At 36.9% G+C, this 18,512-nt stretch overlaps 2 protein-coding genes across 2 annotated transcripts; one reads left to right on the top strand and one right to left on the bottom strand.

Moving 5' to 3' along the window:
• Nucleotides 1-1,244: 1,244 nt before the first annotated feature.
• On the bottom strand, nucleotides 1,245-1,742 carry LOC112087764 (probable transcription factor At1g61730). Its single transcript, XM_024157639.1, has one exon. The coding sequence runs from the start codon at nucleotides 1,740-1,742 to the stop codon at nucleotides 1,245-1,247; it is 498 nt and encodes a 165-aa protein (XP_024013407.1).
• Nucleotides 1,743-11,047: 9,305 nt separating this feature from the next.
• Nucleotides 11,048-15,087, top strand: LOC18009627 (G-type lectin S-receptor-like serine/threonine-protein kinase At1g61390). The gene is given in 7 exon segments (XM_024159943.1): nucleotides 11,048-11,256; nucleotides 11,842-13,167; nucleotides 13,484-13,656; nucleotides 13,751-13,958; nucleotides 14,056-14,293; nucleotides 14,382-14,529; nucleotides 14,627-15,087. Coding segments are annotated over 7 exon segments (2,445 nt in total). The 5' UTR covers nucleotides 11,048-11,198; the 3' UTR covers nucleotides 14,921-15,087.
• The last annotated feature ends 3,425 nt before the right edge of the window (nucleotides 15,088-18,512 follow it).

Raw genomic sequence — 18,512 nt, forward strand, 5'->3', positions numbered from 1 at the left:
TCACAGAATCGATACCAAGAATCTCAATTGATTGAGTGAGATAGGACTCTTGAAACCAATCAGATTGTTTTTTTTTTGGGTTAAAACCAATCAGATTGTTGTGTCTCACCAATTGGTGGCTCCACATTTCCTCCTTCACTAGCGTCTTCACCCTTTTTAGGGTTAGGTGAAGAGTCCTGCTTCTTTGTTTCGATTCTCTGATAAATTGATGAGAATAAAAACACAAAAGTGTTTAGGAAGAATTATATTAGACTCTCATATAAATAATATTACAAGATGTATTCTCTTATATAGAGATAAGCTAAACCTAACTTTTCTAATTTAAGATAAACATAAATGTAAATAATATATTTAGAGATCAAGGTAAATTTCCTAAACTAAGATCTTCCATAATCTTCTGGATCCTTATCAGTATGGTCGATCTCATCGATCTCCCAATACCCTCCCGCAAGCTCATATGTGATAACACGTATGAGATTGGACATGTTTTCAAAATATCGGTGTTATACTCCACCGTCGAGTCAATTGGCTTCAACACCCAGCCGTTAGGTCATTAACGACGTTTATACCCGGTCGTAGGGTTCTTCAAATAGTAGAAAGGACAAAACTCGCAACTGCGATGTCCAAAAATAATTCGCGATTGCGAAATAACAACTCACGAGTAAAAGAAGTTGAATCAAAAGAATGTCTTTGAGAGGGCAGAAAACATCATCAAATATGAACGAACCAAAATCAAAGGTCCATGCTCATAAAAAATCGTCATACATGTAATATATGGGATCATGAAATCATAAAGAGAAACACCATCTTCAGAACGTGTTCTCCAAAAAACTAGCAATTGTGCTAGCCAATTAAAAATTCAAATTGCCTTGACATGACTATTTATTGGCCGAAATAATAAAATAAGCCACAAACAGAGTTCAACTTTGGTGTCTTCAGCACCACCACATACGTGAAGAAGATAGAAAGAAAAACAAAAAACCACAATCCATGAGAATTGGATCTAGGCTCTGATACCATGATAAATTGATGAGAATAAGAACACAAAAGTGTTTAGGAAGAATTATATTAGACTCTCATAAAAATAATATTACAAGATGCATTCTCTTATATAGAGATAAGTTAAACCTAACTTTCCTAATTTAAGATAAACATGAATGTAAATAATATATTTAGAGATAAAGGTAAATTTCCTAAACTAAGATCTTCCATAATCTTCTGGATCCTTATCAGTATGGTCGATCTTATCGATCTCCCAATATTCTCTCACTCTTCATTGCCTTAACATCATCAGGAGATTTAAGAGCCATCTCTTCACCTCCCCAAATAGCCTTGGACAATTTGAAATGCTCCTCCTCATTATTATCCTTCGAAAATGGTGGTACTAGACCCTTCGCCACTTTCTTCAAATATTTCTTCCGTAAGTGCCTAATCTTGTCCATGAACTGATTCAAGTTAGCCTCGAAGCTAACAAGATTCTTGGATGATTTGTAAAATCCTTGCCTGTCTTCAAACGGACTCTTCCCTGTTTTGGTTTTGAAATCAATGATTCCACGTAGCAAAGCGAGCTCGTCTTCCTCAGACCACACTCTTGAAAAATAATGTCTTTTTTCTTCCTTCTTGGCCCGCTTAAAGCTCACGTCCGCTGATTCCTTACTCAACGGCTTCGTCCCTGATGTTGATGGCGTTGGCTTCACGGCTTTGGCTTCAGGTTCGGCTTCTTCCGAAGAACTTAATATCATTTACCTTTCTTCATCTTCTCCAGATGAACTTTCCATTCCCAACAATGCTTGTTTGTAAGCTAGAGGGTAAATGAAGTTAAAAGTTTTAACGAAAATAAAAAAAAACTTCAGATAAAGAACTTGCTGTTTATGGATGAATATAAGGGTTAAATATGAGTGGATATAATACAGTAAGACCATGTCCATCAAAGGATTAAGAAGGGTTTATGATACAATTTTTGAGATAAAAAAGCTTAATATTAAAGAGACGGTATCATCCTGACGAACCTGAAGAGACGGTATCATCTCGAAATAGAGCATCCTGATTGAAAATTATAATTTTCGAATTTAAAAAAACAAAAAATCAAAACCAAAAAAAAAATTATTATATTTTAATGAACCGCTCTTTTAAAGGTTTACTGATAGACATGTAGAAGAATGACTAGGGTAATATTTTTCATAATTGCTGGAATCTCACTGACGTAAAATAGTGGATAAGTACTATTACTTTTTGCTGGATTTGGTTAATTATATTCAAATTCCACACCCTCTTAGATGTCTGAAACGGGAAAAAGAAAAAAAAAAAAAAAGCGAATATGCACAGAGTTTGTCAGAAGAAAATCCAGTAATTATGAAAAGGAAAAATTCAACAGTTTTAATCATTTCACGTTATTATTAATCAGAACATAAAGAAAAGATATAAAACCAAAATTAATAAAACACAATAAAAAAACAAATATCACCAATACAATAAACATTATATTAACTATCTTAAGAACTTAAACATGTTGTCTTTACATAATTACAAAAAGAAGAGAAAAACGTATATAATATTTAAAATTTCATTTATTACTTTTTAAATAAAACTATTTAAATTTTTAAAAAGACTACTTTACAAATAAAAAAGTTCACCTCTATTATAGAACAAAAAATAGAATCCTTCTATATTTTGAAACAAAAATAGTAATCTCTATATTAGAAGTAAAAATAAAGGTGGGATGAAACATATTTTTTTTTAAACTATATTTTCATCTCTAAAAAGACTGAATCTATTAGCACACCAGCAAGGACTTCGAAATCCAGGAGTAAAGGTAAAGAAGTAGCAGCTGATGAACCTCAACAAGAAACCAAGAGGAGTCAAGGTGGATCTTCTAATTTCAAATCTCTCCAGAAAGCTGATGGACGCAGGAGAGGAGCGAGAGAAAGACTACAATGGCAGGCCTCTTCCTCTCGTTCAAAAGAACTACCCAAAAACCAGGTGTGGAAGAGGAAGGATTCCCAGACTAATCGGTCGCGTGAAGGTGGTAGCTCGGCCAGCGTTGGAAAGTCAGTCTTCTCCTCGCAGACGAAAAGCAAGTCCAGTGAAAGTGAAGCCCGAAAGGAGATTATACCTGGGGGAGCTAGCTTGCCCAAGAATCCATCAATCCTCATCATCGGTGTTTGAAAGGCTTGGAGATGCGGGTAAGGATTCGAATGAAAAAAGAAGCACTCTCTCACCTGCTGGCTTGGGGGTAAAGCTGGAAATGAACAAAGAAGGGCTAACTCCGGTGATGATAGTCCCAATCAATCGTCTGTCTTTGAGAGGCTGGGTTCAGGGAGCTCAGGGAAAAAAAGTGATGGATGGTATCTCAGAAAAGAAGAAGATTGAGCTCAAGTGATGAAAAGAGGTCTAAAAGGACTAAAATTGAAGATCGGAAGAACAGCTCTCCAAACCTCTCAGTTTTTGAAAGACTTGGGGATGGTTCCTCGGAATTGAAGAAGAAGAATTGTGGAGACGAATCCTCTGAGGGGAAGAAAAAAGACATGGTGAAAAATCTCATTCTGTCTCAATGACAGCTTCGGTCTCGAATCATTTTGCTTCGTATAAGGCTGGTGAGGATGGAAATAATTTGAAAGAAGGGTTGATGATTAATACCAACCCTTCAAACCCACAATGAGGATATTGAGTTTGAACTGTCAGGGGTGAGGAATACCCTTACAGTTCGTCAACTCAGGGAAATACGTAGAAAGTTTTTCCCTGAAATAATATTCCTTTGTGAGACGATGAATAAGAGATGTTATTTAGAGAATGTTGTTGGTCATCTTGGTTATCATGATTTATGTACTGTGCAACCTGTTGGGAAAAGTGGTGGTTTAGCACTTATGTGGAAAGATGTTGTTTCGGTTTTTATTTTGCAATCTAATAATCGTTGGATTGATTCCAAAGTTCAATGGGAGGACAAAAAATTCTATCTAACCTGCGTTTATGGTGATCCAGTGAAAAAAGATTGAGGATATGTTTGGAAGAAACTCTCTAGAATTGGTGTTGATCGTAAAGGACCATGGATACTTACAGGTGACTTCAATGAGCTTGTAGATCCATTGGAGAAACTTGGAGGCGCGGAAAGATTGGATCACTCTTGTATGGAATTTAGGCAAATAATGACTGTGTGTGGACTCTGGGAGATTAAGCATATTGGTCATCAATTTTCCTGTTTGTAATTCGTAATGATGAGCTTATCCAATGCCGTCTGGATAGAACTATTGCTAATAAAGCTTGGTGTGACATCTTTGACCAAGCACAAGCGATTTACCTTCAACGTGCAAGCTCTGATCACAGTCCTCTCATCACTTGTCTCCTTGAAGACCATCAAAGCAGAAAAACTGGTTTTAAGTATGACCATAGATGTTTCCACAAAGATGGTTTTAAGGAGGAAATTGCTCGGGCCTGGAAAAAGGAAAGATCGGATCATAAGGTAGACCTTATGGCTCGAATCAGTGAAAGTAGAAGGGCCATATCTAATTGGAAAAGGAAAAACAAACCCAATTCTGCAGGATACAAGAGCATTACTTCCAAATTGACCCAGTCACTAAGCAGCAGGACATCAACATGGATGAAATCAGAAGACTGAAGAAAGAGCTGCATCAGAAATACTCTTGGAGGCGCGGAAAGATCGGATCACTCTTGTATGGAATTTAGGCAAATAATGACTGTGTGTGGACTCTGGGAGATTAAGCATATTGGTCATCAATTTTCCTGGTTTGTAATTCGTAATGATGAGCTTGTCCAATGCCGTCTGGATAGAACTATTGCTAATAAAGCTTGGTGTGACATCTTTGACCAAGCACAAGTGATTTACCTTCAACGTGCAAGCTCTGATCACAGTCCTCTCATCACTTGTCTCCTTGAAGACCATCAAAGAAGAAAAGCTGGTTTTAAGTATGACCATAGATATTTCCACAAAGATGGTTTTAAGGAGGAAATTGCTCGGGCCTGGAAAAAGGAAAGATCGGATCATAAGGTAGACCTTATGGCTCGAATCAGTGAAAGTAGAAGGGCCATATCTAATTGGAAAAGGAAAAAAAAAAACAATTCTGCAGGATACAAGAGCTTTACTTCCAAATTGACCTAGTCACTAAGCAGGAGGACATCAACATGGATGAAATCAGAAGACTGAAGAAATAGCTGCATCAGGAATACCGAAATAAGGAAGAGTTCTGGAAAATGAAAAGCAGAGTCACGTGACTAAACTCGGGAGATGGGAACACCAGATTCTTCCATGCAGCAACAAAAAACAGGAGACCCCAAAACAAAATTCGTACTCTAATGGACAACCAAGGGAAGGAATAGTTTGCTACTTCTGATTTGGGATGAGTGGCTGAGGAGTATTTCAGGCACCTTTTCGCCTCTAAGGATATCAGTTATCTTAGTGAGACTCTCGAGAGGCTTTTTCTGAACCAGAATTGTATCTCTGCAGCTCAGAATGGGAGTCTCATGGCACCTGTAACCATTGACAAGGTTAGAAGAGCTGTTTTTGATATTAACCCCTCCAAATGTTCCGGTCCCGATGGTATGAGTGGTCACTTCTATCAACAATTTTGGGACAGTATAAGTGGGGACATTCTGGATTTGGTTAAGGACTTCTTTGCTACTGCGACTCTTGGGATTGATATTAACAAGATGAACATATGCTTGATTCCCAAGAAGATGAACGCAAATAAAATTTCTGATTATCGGCCCATAAGCCTCAGCAATGTTGTTTATAAAATCATTGCAAATGTCCTGGCTACAAGACTCAAGAGGACACTTCCCAGTATCATTTCCGAGACACAAGCAGCGTTTGTTAAGGGCAGGCTCATAACAGATAATATCCTGGTGGCTCATGAGTTACTCCATGCTCTAATATCAAATAACAAATGCGCTGAAGAATATGTTGTGATCAAGATTAATTTATCTAAGGCGTTTGATCAAATTGAATGGTCCTTCCTCCATAAGGCAATGCAGGTTTTGGGTTTTTGTGAGGAATGGATAATGTTATTAATGGGCTGTGTGACCTCTGTCTCTTATCAAGTTCTGATTAATGGCCAACCTTATGGGAATATTCATCTTTCGCGTGGTATTAGGCAGGGTGATCCCTTGTCCCCATATCTTTTTGTTATTTGCACTGAGATATTGGTGAAGATGATGAAAAAAGCATAGGAATATGGCAGAATATCTGGGCTGAAAGTCTGCTCCACCGGTGACGCACTTACTATTCGCTGACGACAGCATGTTCAATTGTAAAGTGGATGACACAGAGCTCTCTCAGGTTATCAGAATTCTGGATGAGTATTGCCTCGCCTCCGGACAAAGGATCAACTTCCAAAAATCTAGTTTATGCTTTGGTAAGAATATCCCTGAAGAGATAAGAGAAGGTGCGAAGAGGAGATTGGGAATCACACAAGAGGGAGGTGAAGGTGTTTATTTGGGTTTGCCAGAGTCTTTTGGAGGATCTAAAGTCTTTATCCTCAGCTACCTCAAGAAAAACATTTGCACCAAAGTTTCTGGATGGCAAAATAACTTCCTCTCCTTTGCAGGTAAGGAGATCCTTCTGAAAGCTGTTGCTCTTGCCTTACCCACTTACACTATGGGCTGCTTCCTTCTGCCGAAGACAGTCTGCAAAGAGATAGTGAAAATAATGGCTGATTTCTGGTGGAAGACGGACAAAGACAAAAGAGAAATACATTGGAAGACCTGGGAGCACATGTGCAGGGCAAAAGAAAAGGGGAAACTCAGTTTTAAGGACCTTGAGGATTTCAACATTGCTCTCTTGGGTAAGCAACTTTGGGGATTGCTCACTCATAAGGATTCGCTCCTGGCACGAGTCTTTAAGGCTAGATATTACCAGAAATCGAACCCTCTTAATGCCACTCTTGGGTCAAGGCCTTTTTACGCATGGAAATGCATTATGGCAGCCCAAGACCTGATAAAGAGTGGAGCTAGAGCCATTATAGGTAATGGTCTCAATACCTACATTTGGAGTGACCTCTTGATTAGAAGGAAACCGGCGAGTGTTGTTAATCATATGAGGTGGGCTCCTCAAACATTTCATCAGGATCCTGCAAAAATAAATACGGTGAGCGATCTCCTCTCTTCTGAATCAAGAGAGTGGAATTGGGAACTTCTAACCGCTGTTTTTAGTGATGAAGATGTCCGCCATATCATGCGCATTAGACCTGGAGGAACTTTATGTGCAGACTCTTACAGTTGAGATTTTACTAAAGATGGGAGATACACGGTTAAGTCTGATTACTGGGTGTTGATAAATGTGGTTAAGCAGAAATGGGCTCCATTAGAAGCAAATCAACCAAGTATTGACCCCCTTTTCCAAATTTCTTGGAATGCCGATGCTAGTCCAAAGGTTCAACATTTTTTATGGAAATGTCTGAGCAATGCTGTATTGGTTGCTGCAATCCTGAAGCACCGACATGTTGCTAAAGGCTCATCTTGCTTAAGATGTCATGATGGGGAGAAAACTATTAATCATATGTTATTCACCTGTCCTTTTGCTTGTTTGGTCTGAGCTGTATCTCCCGTCCTTTCGCCTTGGCATGGGGAAATGTCTGAGTCTTTCTTTGTCAACTTTCACAGAGTTTTCACAATAGCAAAAGAACATCCTTCCGAGGCCAAAGCTGTGAAAGTGGTGTCGTGGATCATATGGAGACTTTGGAAAAATTGAAATAACCTTCTATTTAAAGGTTTGGAATTTGATGCACGGGAATTGGTGAAAAAGGCTTCAGATGATGCGGAAGAATGGCATTCCAGGTTGGATGTTGAAAGTGTGCGACTGAGGGCAATCTCACCAACGGCTCCTATTTCGAAATGGTTACCACCACCATTGAATTGGTACAAGTGCAATGTGGATGCTGCTTGGAGGAAGGATGGCGATAGATGTGGAATTGGATGGATCCTTAGAGATGTTCATGGAAATGCAGTTTGGATGGGAGGAAAAGCTCTTCACCAGCTTGGTTCAGCTCTTGAAACTGAGGCTGAGGCACTTAGATGGGCGATAATTATGATCACAAACCTGAACTACTCCAGAGTTATTTTTGAATCTGATTCTAAGACTATTGTCGATGTGATGAAGGAGGAGCAGGTATGACCTTGTCTAAGTATGTTCCGGCAGGATATAAAAAGACTATTATCTAGATTTCAAGATCACCGACTTGCTTTCTTCCCAAGAGAAGGTAATTGTGTGGCTCATAGGATAGCTCAGGAGACTTACACTTTTGTTGTTAATGTCCCTAAGTTGTATTATATTATGCCTTGTTGGATAAGTCCCTTAATTGAGGCTGATAAGAGTGCTTTGTAAAAACATTTGTGGATTAGTAAATGAGAAGTTGAGCCAAAAAAAAAAATAGAGGTGAGTTGAAGATGCTATAAAATTCTAAAAATTTGTCTATTTGAAGACTATGCCTAGTTAAGACGCCCATAAAGATCTAAGTGCTGCGATTCTAAGAACCGGTGAAACAAATCGGAAACCAATCCAGACCGTCTAGAATCGACATTAATTGGCTAACTCGATCAAATCGCTCCTATAGATCTCGTAAGATGAATTCTTCTTACTTATGGCATTAAGAAGGAAGTTTCCAGAAGGAATTAAAACAACATCAATTATGTAAAAACTAGTTAACTTTCCCGTGCCTTGCGCGGGCTGATATAATTTTCATTTGATTGTTTAAAAATCTAATAGTAGTTTGAATTCATTTGTTTTTTATTCTTCAGTATATTTGTTTGTTAGATTTTCTTGCATTTTAATATTGAAAGACATGATCGTGAAAACATTATAGAATAGAAGAGAGTAAATAAAAACATTGTACTATCCAAATAATTTAGTTTAAATAGTTTTTAGATCTTTTGATCATTGTTCTATGTATTTTAAACGTAATTTTTTAAAGTACCGTATAAACTTATTCGATTTTGATCACTTTTATGTGTTTTAAACATCACAAATACTGTCATTCCATTAGTTAGTTATCTATATTTTCCTTTTTTTTAACTTTTTAGTTAGAGTTTTTTTTTTTTTAATTTTAGTGTTTTTTAACAACATTCCATTACTTTTTGAATAGTTTCTATATTTTTTTTTTTTTTGACATTTTTGTTATATTTTTTCTAAATTTTGGAAACATAAGAAATGATAAACATTAAGAGATACAGATTCTATTTTTTTATTAAAGGAAACGTTTTTGTTAATTTTTTAAAAAAATTTCGGTCATATATAATTTCTAAAACGGTTTGATTGATTATAAAATTAAACATTAAACCATAATGATTTAAACTGATTTATTTTAAATTTTTTTATAGACATCATTAGATAAGAACCAATACAAAAATAACATGTAATTGCAAAATAGGGCTTAACAGTTTTTTTACAGCCGAAATTCATTTTGGAGCTGACACGTAAATGAAAAGTTGTGAAAATCGCTGTGAGCGTGACACATCAGCAGATCACTACACAAATAAGTATATAGATTAATATGATAGATTAGTTGATACATACACTCATTTATTTTGGTATATGCTAGATTACGTTTCATAGAAGAAACCATAATAACTCTGATTAGCACAAACGGCTCGTTGGAAGGGACGATTTGAGAAATACTGCCAATTATTATCTTTCTTATTCCCAAGTAGGCCTGGGCAAAAAACCCGGATCCGAATATCCGAACCGGAACCGAACCGAAATGGAGGTACCGAATCCGAACCGAAATTTTTAAAAATATCCGATGGATCTTAAACTCTTATACCCGAAGAATCGGAACCGAACTAGTACCGAACCGAGAACCGATTGGGTACCGGAATTATCCAAAGTATAATTATATATCCTTCTAAATATTAGTTTTTTTTTGATATTTTTGATATTTGATATATATTTCTGGCTTTACAGATATATTTTCTTTATTTTTGGGACTTTTGGATATATTTTTAAGTCTTGATATATATATTTTTGAATTTTTTTTATTAAAAAAGTATGAGTCGAATTAAAAATTTGAGGCAAAAGATCCGGATCCGATTATCCGAACCGGAACCGAACCGAAATAAAGATACCGAACCCGAACCGAAATTTATAAAAATATCCGATGGATCCTAACTTCCTCTACCCGAAATATCCGGAACCGATTGGTTCCGAACCGAAACCGAACCGAATATCCGAATGGCCAGGCCTATTCCCAAGTACTTACTAGATCTTCTATCAGCGGAACTGGAATGTGCACTGGAAGTTGCACATGATTCACATTTCGAAACAGCACATCTTGATTACCTACTCTGGCTTGTCGAAACACATTAAGTACAGAGTACACATACATACTTTGAAACATATATTTTTACTCTATAAGATGCGAGTTTGATGAATTTGTTAGTAACTTTAAAAAACAACTAATTTTTTAAAAAATACAAAACCAAACTTAAACTAATTGTTGTAGTGATTGAATATGTGCTTCCTCAAATAGTAAGATCCTCTGTTTTAATTTAATCTTTCCAATAATTAGTAACTAGTTCATTTTTCTTATTTTGATAAAGCAAATATCTCTCTTTTTATATCACTTTTTGAGTTAGTAATAATCGTTCCAGTGGCGGTAATTGGACGATTGGGTTAAAAGACTTGATTAAACTAATCTCGGTTGTAGGGTCGATCTCAATGGTTAATCATATTCTCTAGTGACTAATGATTACCCTTTATAATAACAAAAATGCGCTTACTTAAATAAGTAGATGATTCGTCTCGTTAGGCTATGCAACCACAACTCTCACAATCATTACTACCCATAGATTTTTTAAAAAATCATTGGATTATTTTTGTTGTTAAAGAAATATCATTGGATTATGAATTAAGCCATAGATTTTTGAAAAATCATTGGATTATTTTTGTTGCTAAAGAAACATTATTGAATTATGAATTAAGTATGCTCTTGAAAACTAAATATGGTACGAAGGTTCCTCGGGAAGAAACATTGAGCCGTCTATGAGCTGTTGCTTCTCTTGTGCGTTTTGATCTTTGTTTTTGAAACATGGGCATGTGAGTTTGTTTCGTGGGCATGTAATTCAATCACAATTTAGTTAATCAGCGGCCATAGTTCTGTCGGTCTCGATCGAGATTTCAGCTCAGACATTTAGCAAGACATTGAAAAGGTATGTCTTTTGGAGGTTTGGATTACGCTGTGTAAGTGTTCGGTGATATGTCTGAACGAGATGATAAGGTTTCAACTGCTGGCCACAAAGATTACAGTGTTTCAGGTAAGCTTATTCTCGGTTTTTGAATAATCACTTTGTCTATCAATATGCACTATAGAAGCTTTATAACGTTTTCAAAGCAATTTTTAAAACCTGTATAGTTTGACTTATGATGAGACTAGATTCTATCATAACCCATAAGTCACCAGAATGAGAAAAAAAAAAAAAAAAAACTGGTCATTTTACTAGATTCTATGAAGAAACATGGAAATTTCTTGGCCAACGATGCCACATGGGTTATTTGATGTTTATGTTTAGATTATACTTATAACTATTCTCGTTGACAAAACAAAAGAATATAATCTACTATTGTTAATGCATACGATGTCCGGATAAGACGGACGTCTTTGTTCATCAAACGTTAAAACTTTTCTTTATATGTTCAAATCTTAACTAAGAAATGCATACGATGTCCGGATAAGACGGAAGTCCTTGTTCATCAAACGTTAAAACTTTTCTTTATATGTTCAAATCTTAACTAAGAAATCGTGTAAACAAATAAGACTAGAGTACACTTGAGAGAGATGGGTGTGGTGTTCTTTGTTTGCTCACTCTTGCTAATTATATTCTCAACTCGTGGCAATGCAGATATAAACACATCAAGTCCTTTGTCAATAGGACAAACTCTAAGCTCCCCTGGTGGATCTTATGAGTTGGGGTTCTTCAGTCCTAACAATTCTCGGAATCAGTATGTTGGGATCTGGTTCAAGAACATCACTCCTCAGGTCGTTGTCTGGGTGGCTAACAGAGATAAGCCAGTCACAAAAACCGCGGCGAATCTCACTATCAGCAGCAACGGGAGCCTGAACTTGCTTGATGAGAAACAAGATGTTATTTGGTCAACAGGAGAGGCTTTCACATCCAACAAGTGTCATGCGGAGCTTTTAGACACAGGAAATCTTGTTGTGATTGATGATGTTTCAGGGAAAACATTATGGCAAAGCTTCGAGAATCTTGGTAATACTATGCTGCCTCAGTCTTCCGTGGCTTATGATATTCCCCGTGGGAAGAATCGTGTATTGACTCCATGGAAAAGTTACAACGATCCATCGCCTGGGGAATTCTCACTGGAGTTCACCCCACAAGTCCCACCACAAGGCCTCATAAGGAGAGGCTCAGAGCCTCACTGGAGAAGTGGTCCATGGGCAAAAACAAGATTCTCTGGGATACCTGGAATTGATGCATCATACGTAAGTCCATTCACTGTTGTCCAAGATGTAGAAAAAGGCACCGCGTCTTTTTCTTATTCTCAGTTGAGAAACTACAAACTGTCGTATGTTACGCTAACAACAGAGGGGAAAATGAAGATCCTCTGGAATGATGGTAAAAATTGGACGCTTCACTTTGTGGCTCCATCTAGCCCATGTGATCTATATGGTTCTTGCGGCCCTTTTGGTTTGTGCGTGCGAACCAGTACCCCGAAGTGCAAATGCTTGAAAGGGTTTGTACCAAAGTCAGATGAAGAGTGGAGAAAAAGGAATTGGACAAGTGGGTGTGTGAGGCGTACACAATTATCTTGCCAGGCGGATTTTTCTACAAAAACGCGAGGCAAAGACGCAGACATCTTCTATCGTATGAGTCATGTAAAGACTCCGGATCTGTACCAATTTGCAGGCTTTCTCGATGCAGAACAATGCTACGAGGGTTGTCTAGGCAACTGTTCTTGCACAGCCTTTGCCTATATTAGTGGAATTGGATGCTTGGTATGGAACCGGGAGCTAGTAGACACAGTTCAGTTTTTGTCTGATGGAGAGTCTCTTTCCCTTCGTCTTGCAAGTTCAGAATTAGGTAGGGATAAAAAGCGGTTATTATGATGAACATCGATTATTGTCGGTGCTACTGCCAGCATTTCCATTTTCGTGATCTTGGTTTTTGCCGCATATACGTTCTGGAGATACAGAGCAAACAAAAATGGTGAGACACTACAACTTTTGGTCTCTTCTTTCCTTGTCTTTTATTATTCTTCATATTACTCTGTAACCAAAACCAAAGCAAAAGAGGCTTACGCTGAATCTCTCAGATATACACTAGATTGCTAGAATTCTTATGTTGTGTACGGCCTTACGTCCCCTGGGACAGTCTCAGGTAGACAGTTTCTATGCAGAGTTTATATCATCTGTTAAAGATTGATGTCCTCCTAAGGGTTGATTTGATCACTTATGTTGAGTGTTCAACCTTGGATGCTAAAGTGATACAAAGTAAGAACTAATACGTTCACGTTTGTTACCAGCAGTACCAAATTTTATGTTCATCAATACTTCAGAAGAAGCACGGAAGAATGACTTGGAACCACAAGATGTCTCCGGCATAAATTTCTTTGAGATGCATACTATACGAACTGCTACTAACAACTTCAGTTCCTCAAATAAACTCGGCCAAGGTGGATTTGGTCCAGTTTATAAAGTATGTGACATTCTGTTCTATTTGCTTCTTTTCGTTTCTATTCGGTATTTCTCTTGTTCCCTAGATTACTGACTATCTGCAACCTTGCTTTCAGGAAAAGTTGGCAGACGGGAAGGAAGCTGTTAAACGCCTCTCTAGCAGCTCCGGACAGGGTACAGAGGAGTTCGTGAATGAAATAACACTAATCTCAAAACTACAACATAGAAACTTGGTTAGGCTTTTTGGATGCTGCATCAAAGGGGAAGAGAAGCTATTGATTTATGAATTTATGGTGAACAAAAGCCTCGACGCTTTTCTATTTGGTCAGTCCTCGATGCTCAATCATTTCTCCTTTTCCTTACGTCATATGCTAATTATTATTGTGTCACTGTCTCTAATATGTTCTATCTTATTGGCTAGATTCAACTCTAAAGTTGGAGCTTGATTGGCCAAAGCGATTTGATATCATTCAAGGTATTGCGCGTGGACTTCTCTATCTCCACCGTGACTCACGCCTACGGGTAATTCACCGAGACCTGAAGGTCAGCAATATTCTTCTGGACGAGAGATTGATCCCCAAAATATCAGATTTCGGATTGGCTCGGATGTTTCAGGGAACCCATTTCCAGGACAACACTCGCAGGGTTGTAGGAACTCTGTAAGAACTATTTTTAGAAGAAAAAGAAAATGCTAAACAAGATTTTATAGTCATAAAACATGTACTAAACTATATGATGTTTGCACAGAGGATATATGTCTCCTGAGTATGCATGGGCAGGTGTGTTCTCCGAGAAATCAGACATCTACAGCTTCGGAGTCCTACTGTTAGAAATCATCAGTGGAGAGAAGATCTCAAGGTTCACCCATGGAGAAGGAAAGACCCTCATTGAATATGTAAGTGTTAGACTTTTTTTAAGGGTTTTTCAATCCCTTGCAGAGTCTCAAAACGTTCCTTGCTCTGACTTTCTTAAGATCTGAAACGAGACCTCAGGCATGGGAATGTTGGTGTGAGACAAAAGGAATGGATTTTCTGGACCAAGATCTTGGTGATTCGTATTGCCCATTACAAGTTGGGAGATGTGTTCAGATTGGTCTCATTTGTGTGCAACATCAACCTGTAGAGAGACCAAACACACTTGAGTTGCTGACTATGCTCACAACCAAATCAGATCTTCCATCACCAAAACAACCCATATTTGCATTGCACACTCGAGAAGATGAATCCACCTCTATTGATGTGATCACCGTCAATGGGTTGACACAATCTGTGATCCAAGGGCGTTAGGTAACGATGGGTGATCATCCAAATTTGTGGAATTGAAAGTATGTGGATCTTCTCTGATCCTATAAGCTAAAGTGATCATCTTTTCAATTTGATGTTTTTTTGTTTTACTGTTTGGAATAAGAACAGTATGTGTTCAATGAAATGCCTTGACGAGATGTGTAAGGTTTCAAAGGAAACTCGTATCTAACAACTTGCAAGTCCCCGTCAAAGAAAACAAAACTATTAGCTCATTTCTACAGTGTTATTTAGGTGAGCTTGTTCTAGGTTACAGTGTCCAAGCACCATATGTATCACATGAGCTCGTTGTGTCTTTTTCTACATTTTCGATAGAAATGAGCTAATAGTTTGGGGGCCTTTTGGTTTGTCTGTGATGACTGATGAGATCAAGCACCCCAAAGTGCATATGCTTCAAAGGGTTTGCACCAACGTTTGCTAAGCTCTTGATTGACTGATAGCAAAGTAGTACCCACATTTGTCTTGCACACAAGAGATGATCAATCTCTATCTAAGGGTTTGATAAGCGTCCATGAGATGACACAATCTCTTACCCTTGGGCGTTAAAAAACTATGGGCTTGACTGGTTTACACGCAGCGGTTATGGTTGCGAGTGCGGGAGTTTGCGGAAGCGAACGATTGCGGTTTTTGAGCGTTATTGTTTGCACGATTGGTTAAACTTTTTAAGACGGATTCGTTTTCCGAGACATTTTTGATTGGCAAACCAGCGGTTGTTTTAGCGGTTAAACATAAAATTATCAAAATAAACATCATATATAATTTAAAAAAAACAACAGAAAACTATATTATTATGATTAATATCAAAATCACTAATTCAAAATAATTAATAAAAATTATAAATAAATACTATATAATTATTTTAAAAACTAATAAATTTTATAATAATATATTTTATTTTAATTATTGGGAATATCACCCAAAATTGTCTCTAGTAATGTAATAGACTGAAAAAATTTGCTCTAATACGTGGATCTTTTGGATTTGTCTTATGCATGATGTAAAATTTCTTCAATTGATCTAATCGATTTTTTGCACGATCCCAACTCAAATCAACTCCAAATTGCTCATTAGTATTCTTCAAAATATGTTCTTTCTGGAGTGCACTCAAAAATCTAGGATATTTATCTTGAGTTTATTTTTCTACAATGATCTGTTGAAGTAACGCACATGTCATCTCATTTGATCATGTAGCTTTCTGAAGAACAAAAAAAAAGAATTATAACAAACTAAATTTTTAATTAATAAGATACATATTTATAATTTCTTGTTTTAAAAGTGGAAACAGAACAATTAATATAAATGAATTAAACTAAAGTATTATGGCACTTATGCTTATATCTTAATTTTCTTCAACTGATATGAAAGCCATGATTAGAGACTAGAACTTGATAGAAAAAGTGAGAGGTTAGAGTTTATATATATAAGAAAAGATTAATAGGGTTAGGGTTTTATAATTATTTTTAACATGATCTTTTCTTTTTTTTTTCTAGCCTGATTTTTTTTTTATCCAACCGCTACCGTCCGCAACCGCAAACGCTGGCGAGAAGTAGCTTTTGGATTTCAGCGGTATAAAACTATATGGAGCGGTTTGCAGTGATTTCTATGATAGTGATAAAACGTCACTAACCGCTACCAACCGCAAACAATGCGTTTGCGGGTGATAGCGGGTGAACCAATCAACACCTAAGTGTGATGGAAGTTGTACAATCGAAGTGTGTTTGTGATAGGAACAGGGGAAGCTTGTAACCAGAGAAGAAATGAGTAAAGAGACGAGTAAGCAAGAGCTGGCACATGCTCAAGCAAGTTCCAAACTGTATAAGAGAAGCCTTTGTTTCTGTATCGTATAGAATGTTCTGTTAGTTGTGAGTTTTCAATAACTATAAATAAGATAATCGAGAGTTTGGAGTGCTTGTTGTTGGGGAAAGCGGCCGATACGTGCCTCAACCGCACATATTGGTACCATTTCATGCATGTACTTTTGTGTTGTGCCTACACGTTCCTGTACTTCATAAATTGTGTAAATTGATACCCGAACCGTATTTTTTTTGGCCAAAATCTACATTGACTTTTGATCTGTTAGTCAACCCCTGTTTAATTGTTAACGGTTGCTGACTCATCTGCCACGTTGGAACAGAACATTCGTATATCACAAAACGACGTCGTTTTGTAAAATTCTAGAAAAAAAAAAAAAATTATACTCACTGAGTGTCGAACCCAACACTTCAAGCATTTAACAACACCAGAAACCACTAGACCAATTCGATTATTGGTATTTAACCGGGATGTTATATTATATATAGAAACAAAAATCTTTTAATAGAAAAGATTTAATACGACGTCGCTTAATTATAAAGGGCTTTTTAAAACTTGTAGCCTCGAGTATTCGAACCCAGCTACTCAATCACTAAACCAATGCCGAAACCAATAGACCAATTCGATTGAATACCATTCAATCGATAGGTTATAGTATATATAAACAAACGAAAACCTTTTATTAGAAAAAATGAAAACGACGCTAAAGTTATAAATGACTTTTTAAGAAATCTCATCTTCTTCGTCGTTCTTTGTCGAAAATTTTAAACCCAAAATCAATCAGACTTCACTATAGAAGCGTTGGGCATACCTGGATTCGTGGACGAAGCCTTGTGACTCAATGACGATGCCTAATTTCGAGTTTTTCCCCAAATTTTAAACACAGAGCTCGACAAAGCTCAACGAAGAAGATGAGATTTTTAAAAAAGTACTTTATAACCTAAGCGACGTCGTTTTCTTTTTTTCAATATAAGATTTTTGTTTGTTATATATACTATAACTTTTCGATAGAACATCAATTAATCCAATTGGTCTAGTGGTTTTGGTATTGGTTTAGTGATTGAGTGGCTGGGTTCGAAATCCCGAGGCTACAAATTTTTAAAAGCCCTTTATAACTAAACGACATCGTATTAATCATTTTCTAATAAAAGGTTTTCATTTCTATATATAATATAACATCGGCATAAAATACGATTAATCGAATTGGTCTAATGGTATCGGTTATGGTTAAATGCTTAAGGTGTGGGATATGAATGTTCAACGTGGCAGATGAATCAGCAACCGTTAAAAATTAAACAGAATTGACTAACGGATCAAAAGTCAATGTAGGTTTTGGCCAAAAAAATATGGTTCGGATATTAATTTACACAATTTATAAAGTACAAGTACGTGCAGGCACAACACAAAAATACAGGCATGAAATGGTACCAGTACGTGCGGTTGAAACACGTATCAGCCGCTTTCCCGCTTGTTTTTGAGTTGTTACAAACGTGATGAGTCTGTGTTAGGGTTTTTAGTTTGTGGATTGTCTTCTTCACTCTTAACATACTTTGATTTAAATAAAATACTTGTAACACATATTGTTTCTCCTTATCCAAATAAATCAAACTCAACATCCATGTACTGTTGTTTGAAATGCATGTGCTCTTGATGCTCCAATATCTCGTTGACTTGGTCAAAATATTCCCTAATTATTGTCATGAATAAGTTACTGCGACAAAACAAAAAAGTTTGAAGATATCAAGTTCCAATGGATCGAAAGAGA

The sequence above is a fragment of the Eutrema salsugineum genome, unplaced genomic scaffold (assembly GCF_000478725.1).
Source record: "Eutrema salsugineum unplaced genomic scaffold, Eutsalg1_0 scaffold_8, whole genome shotgun sequence".
Lineage (NCBI taxonomy): Eukaryota > Viridiplantae > Streptophyta > Magnoliopsida > Brassicales > Brassicaceae > Eutrema > Eutrema salsugineum.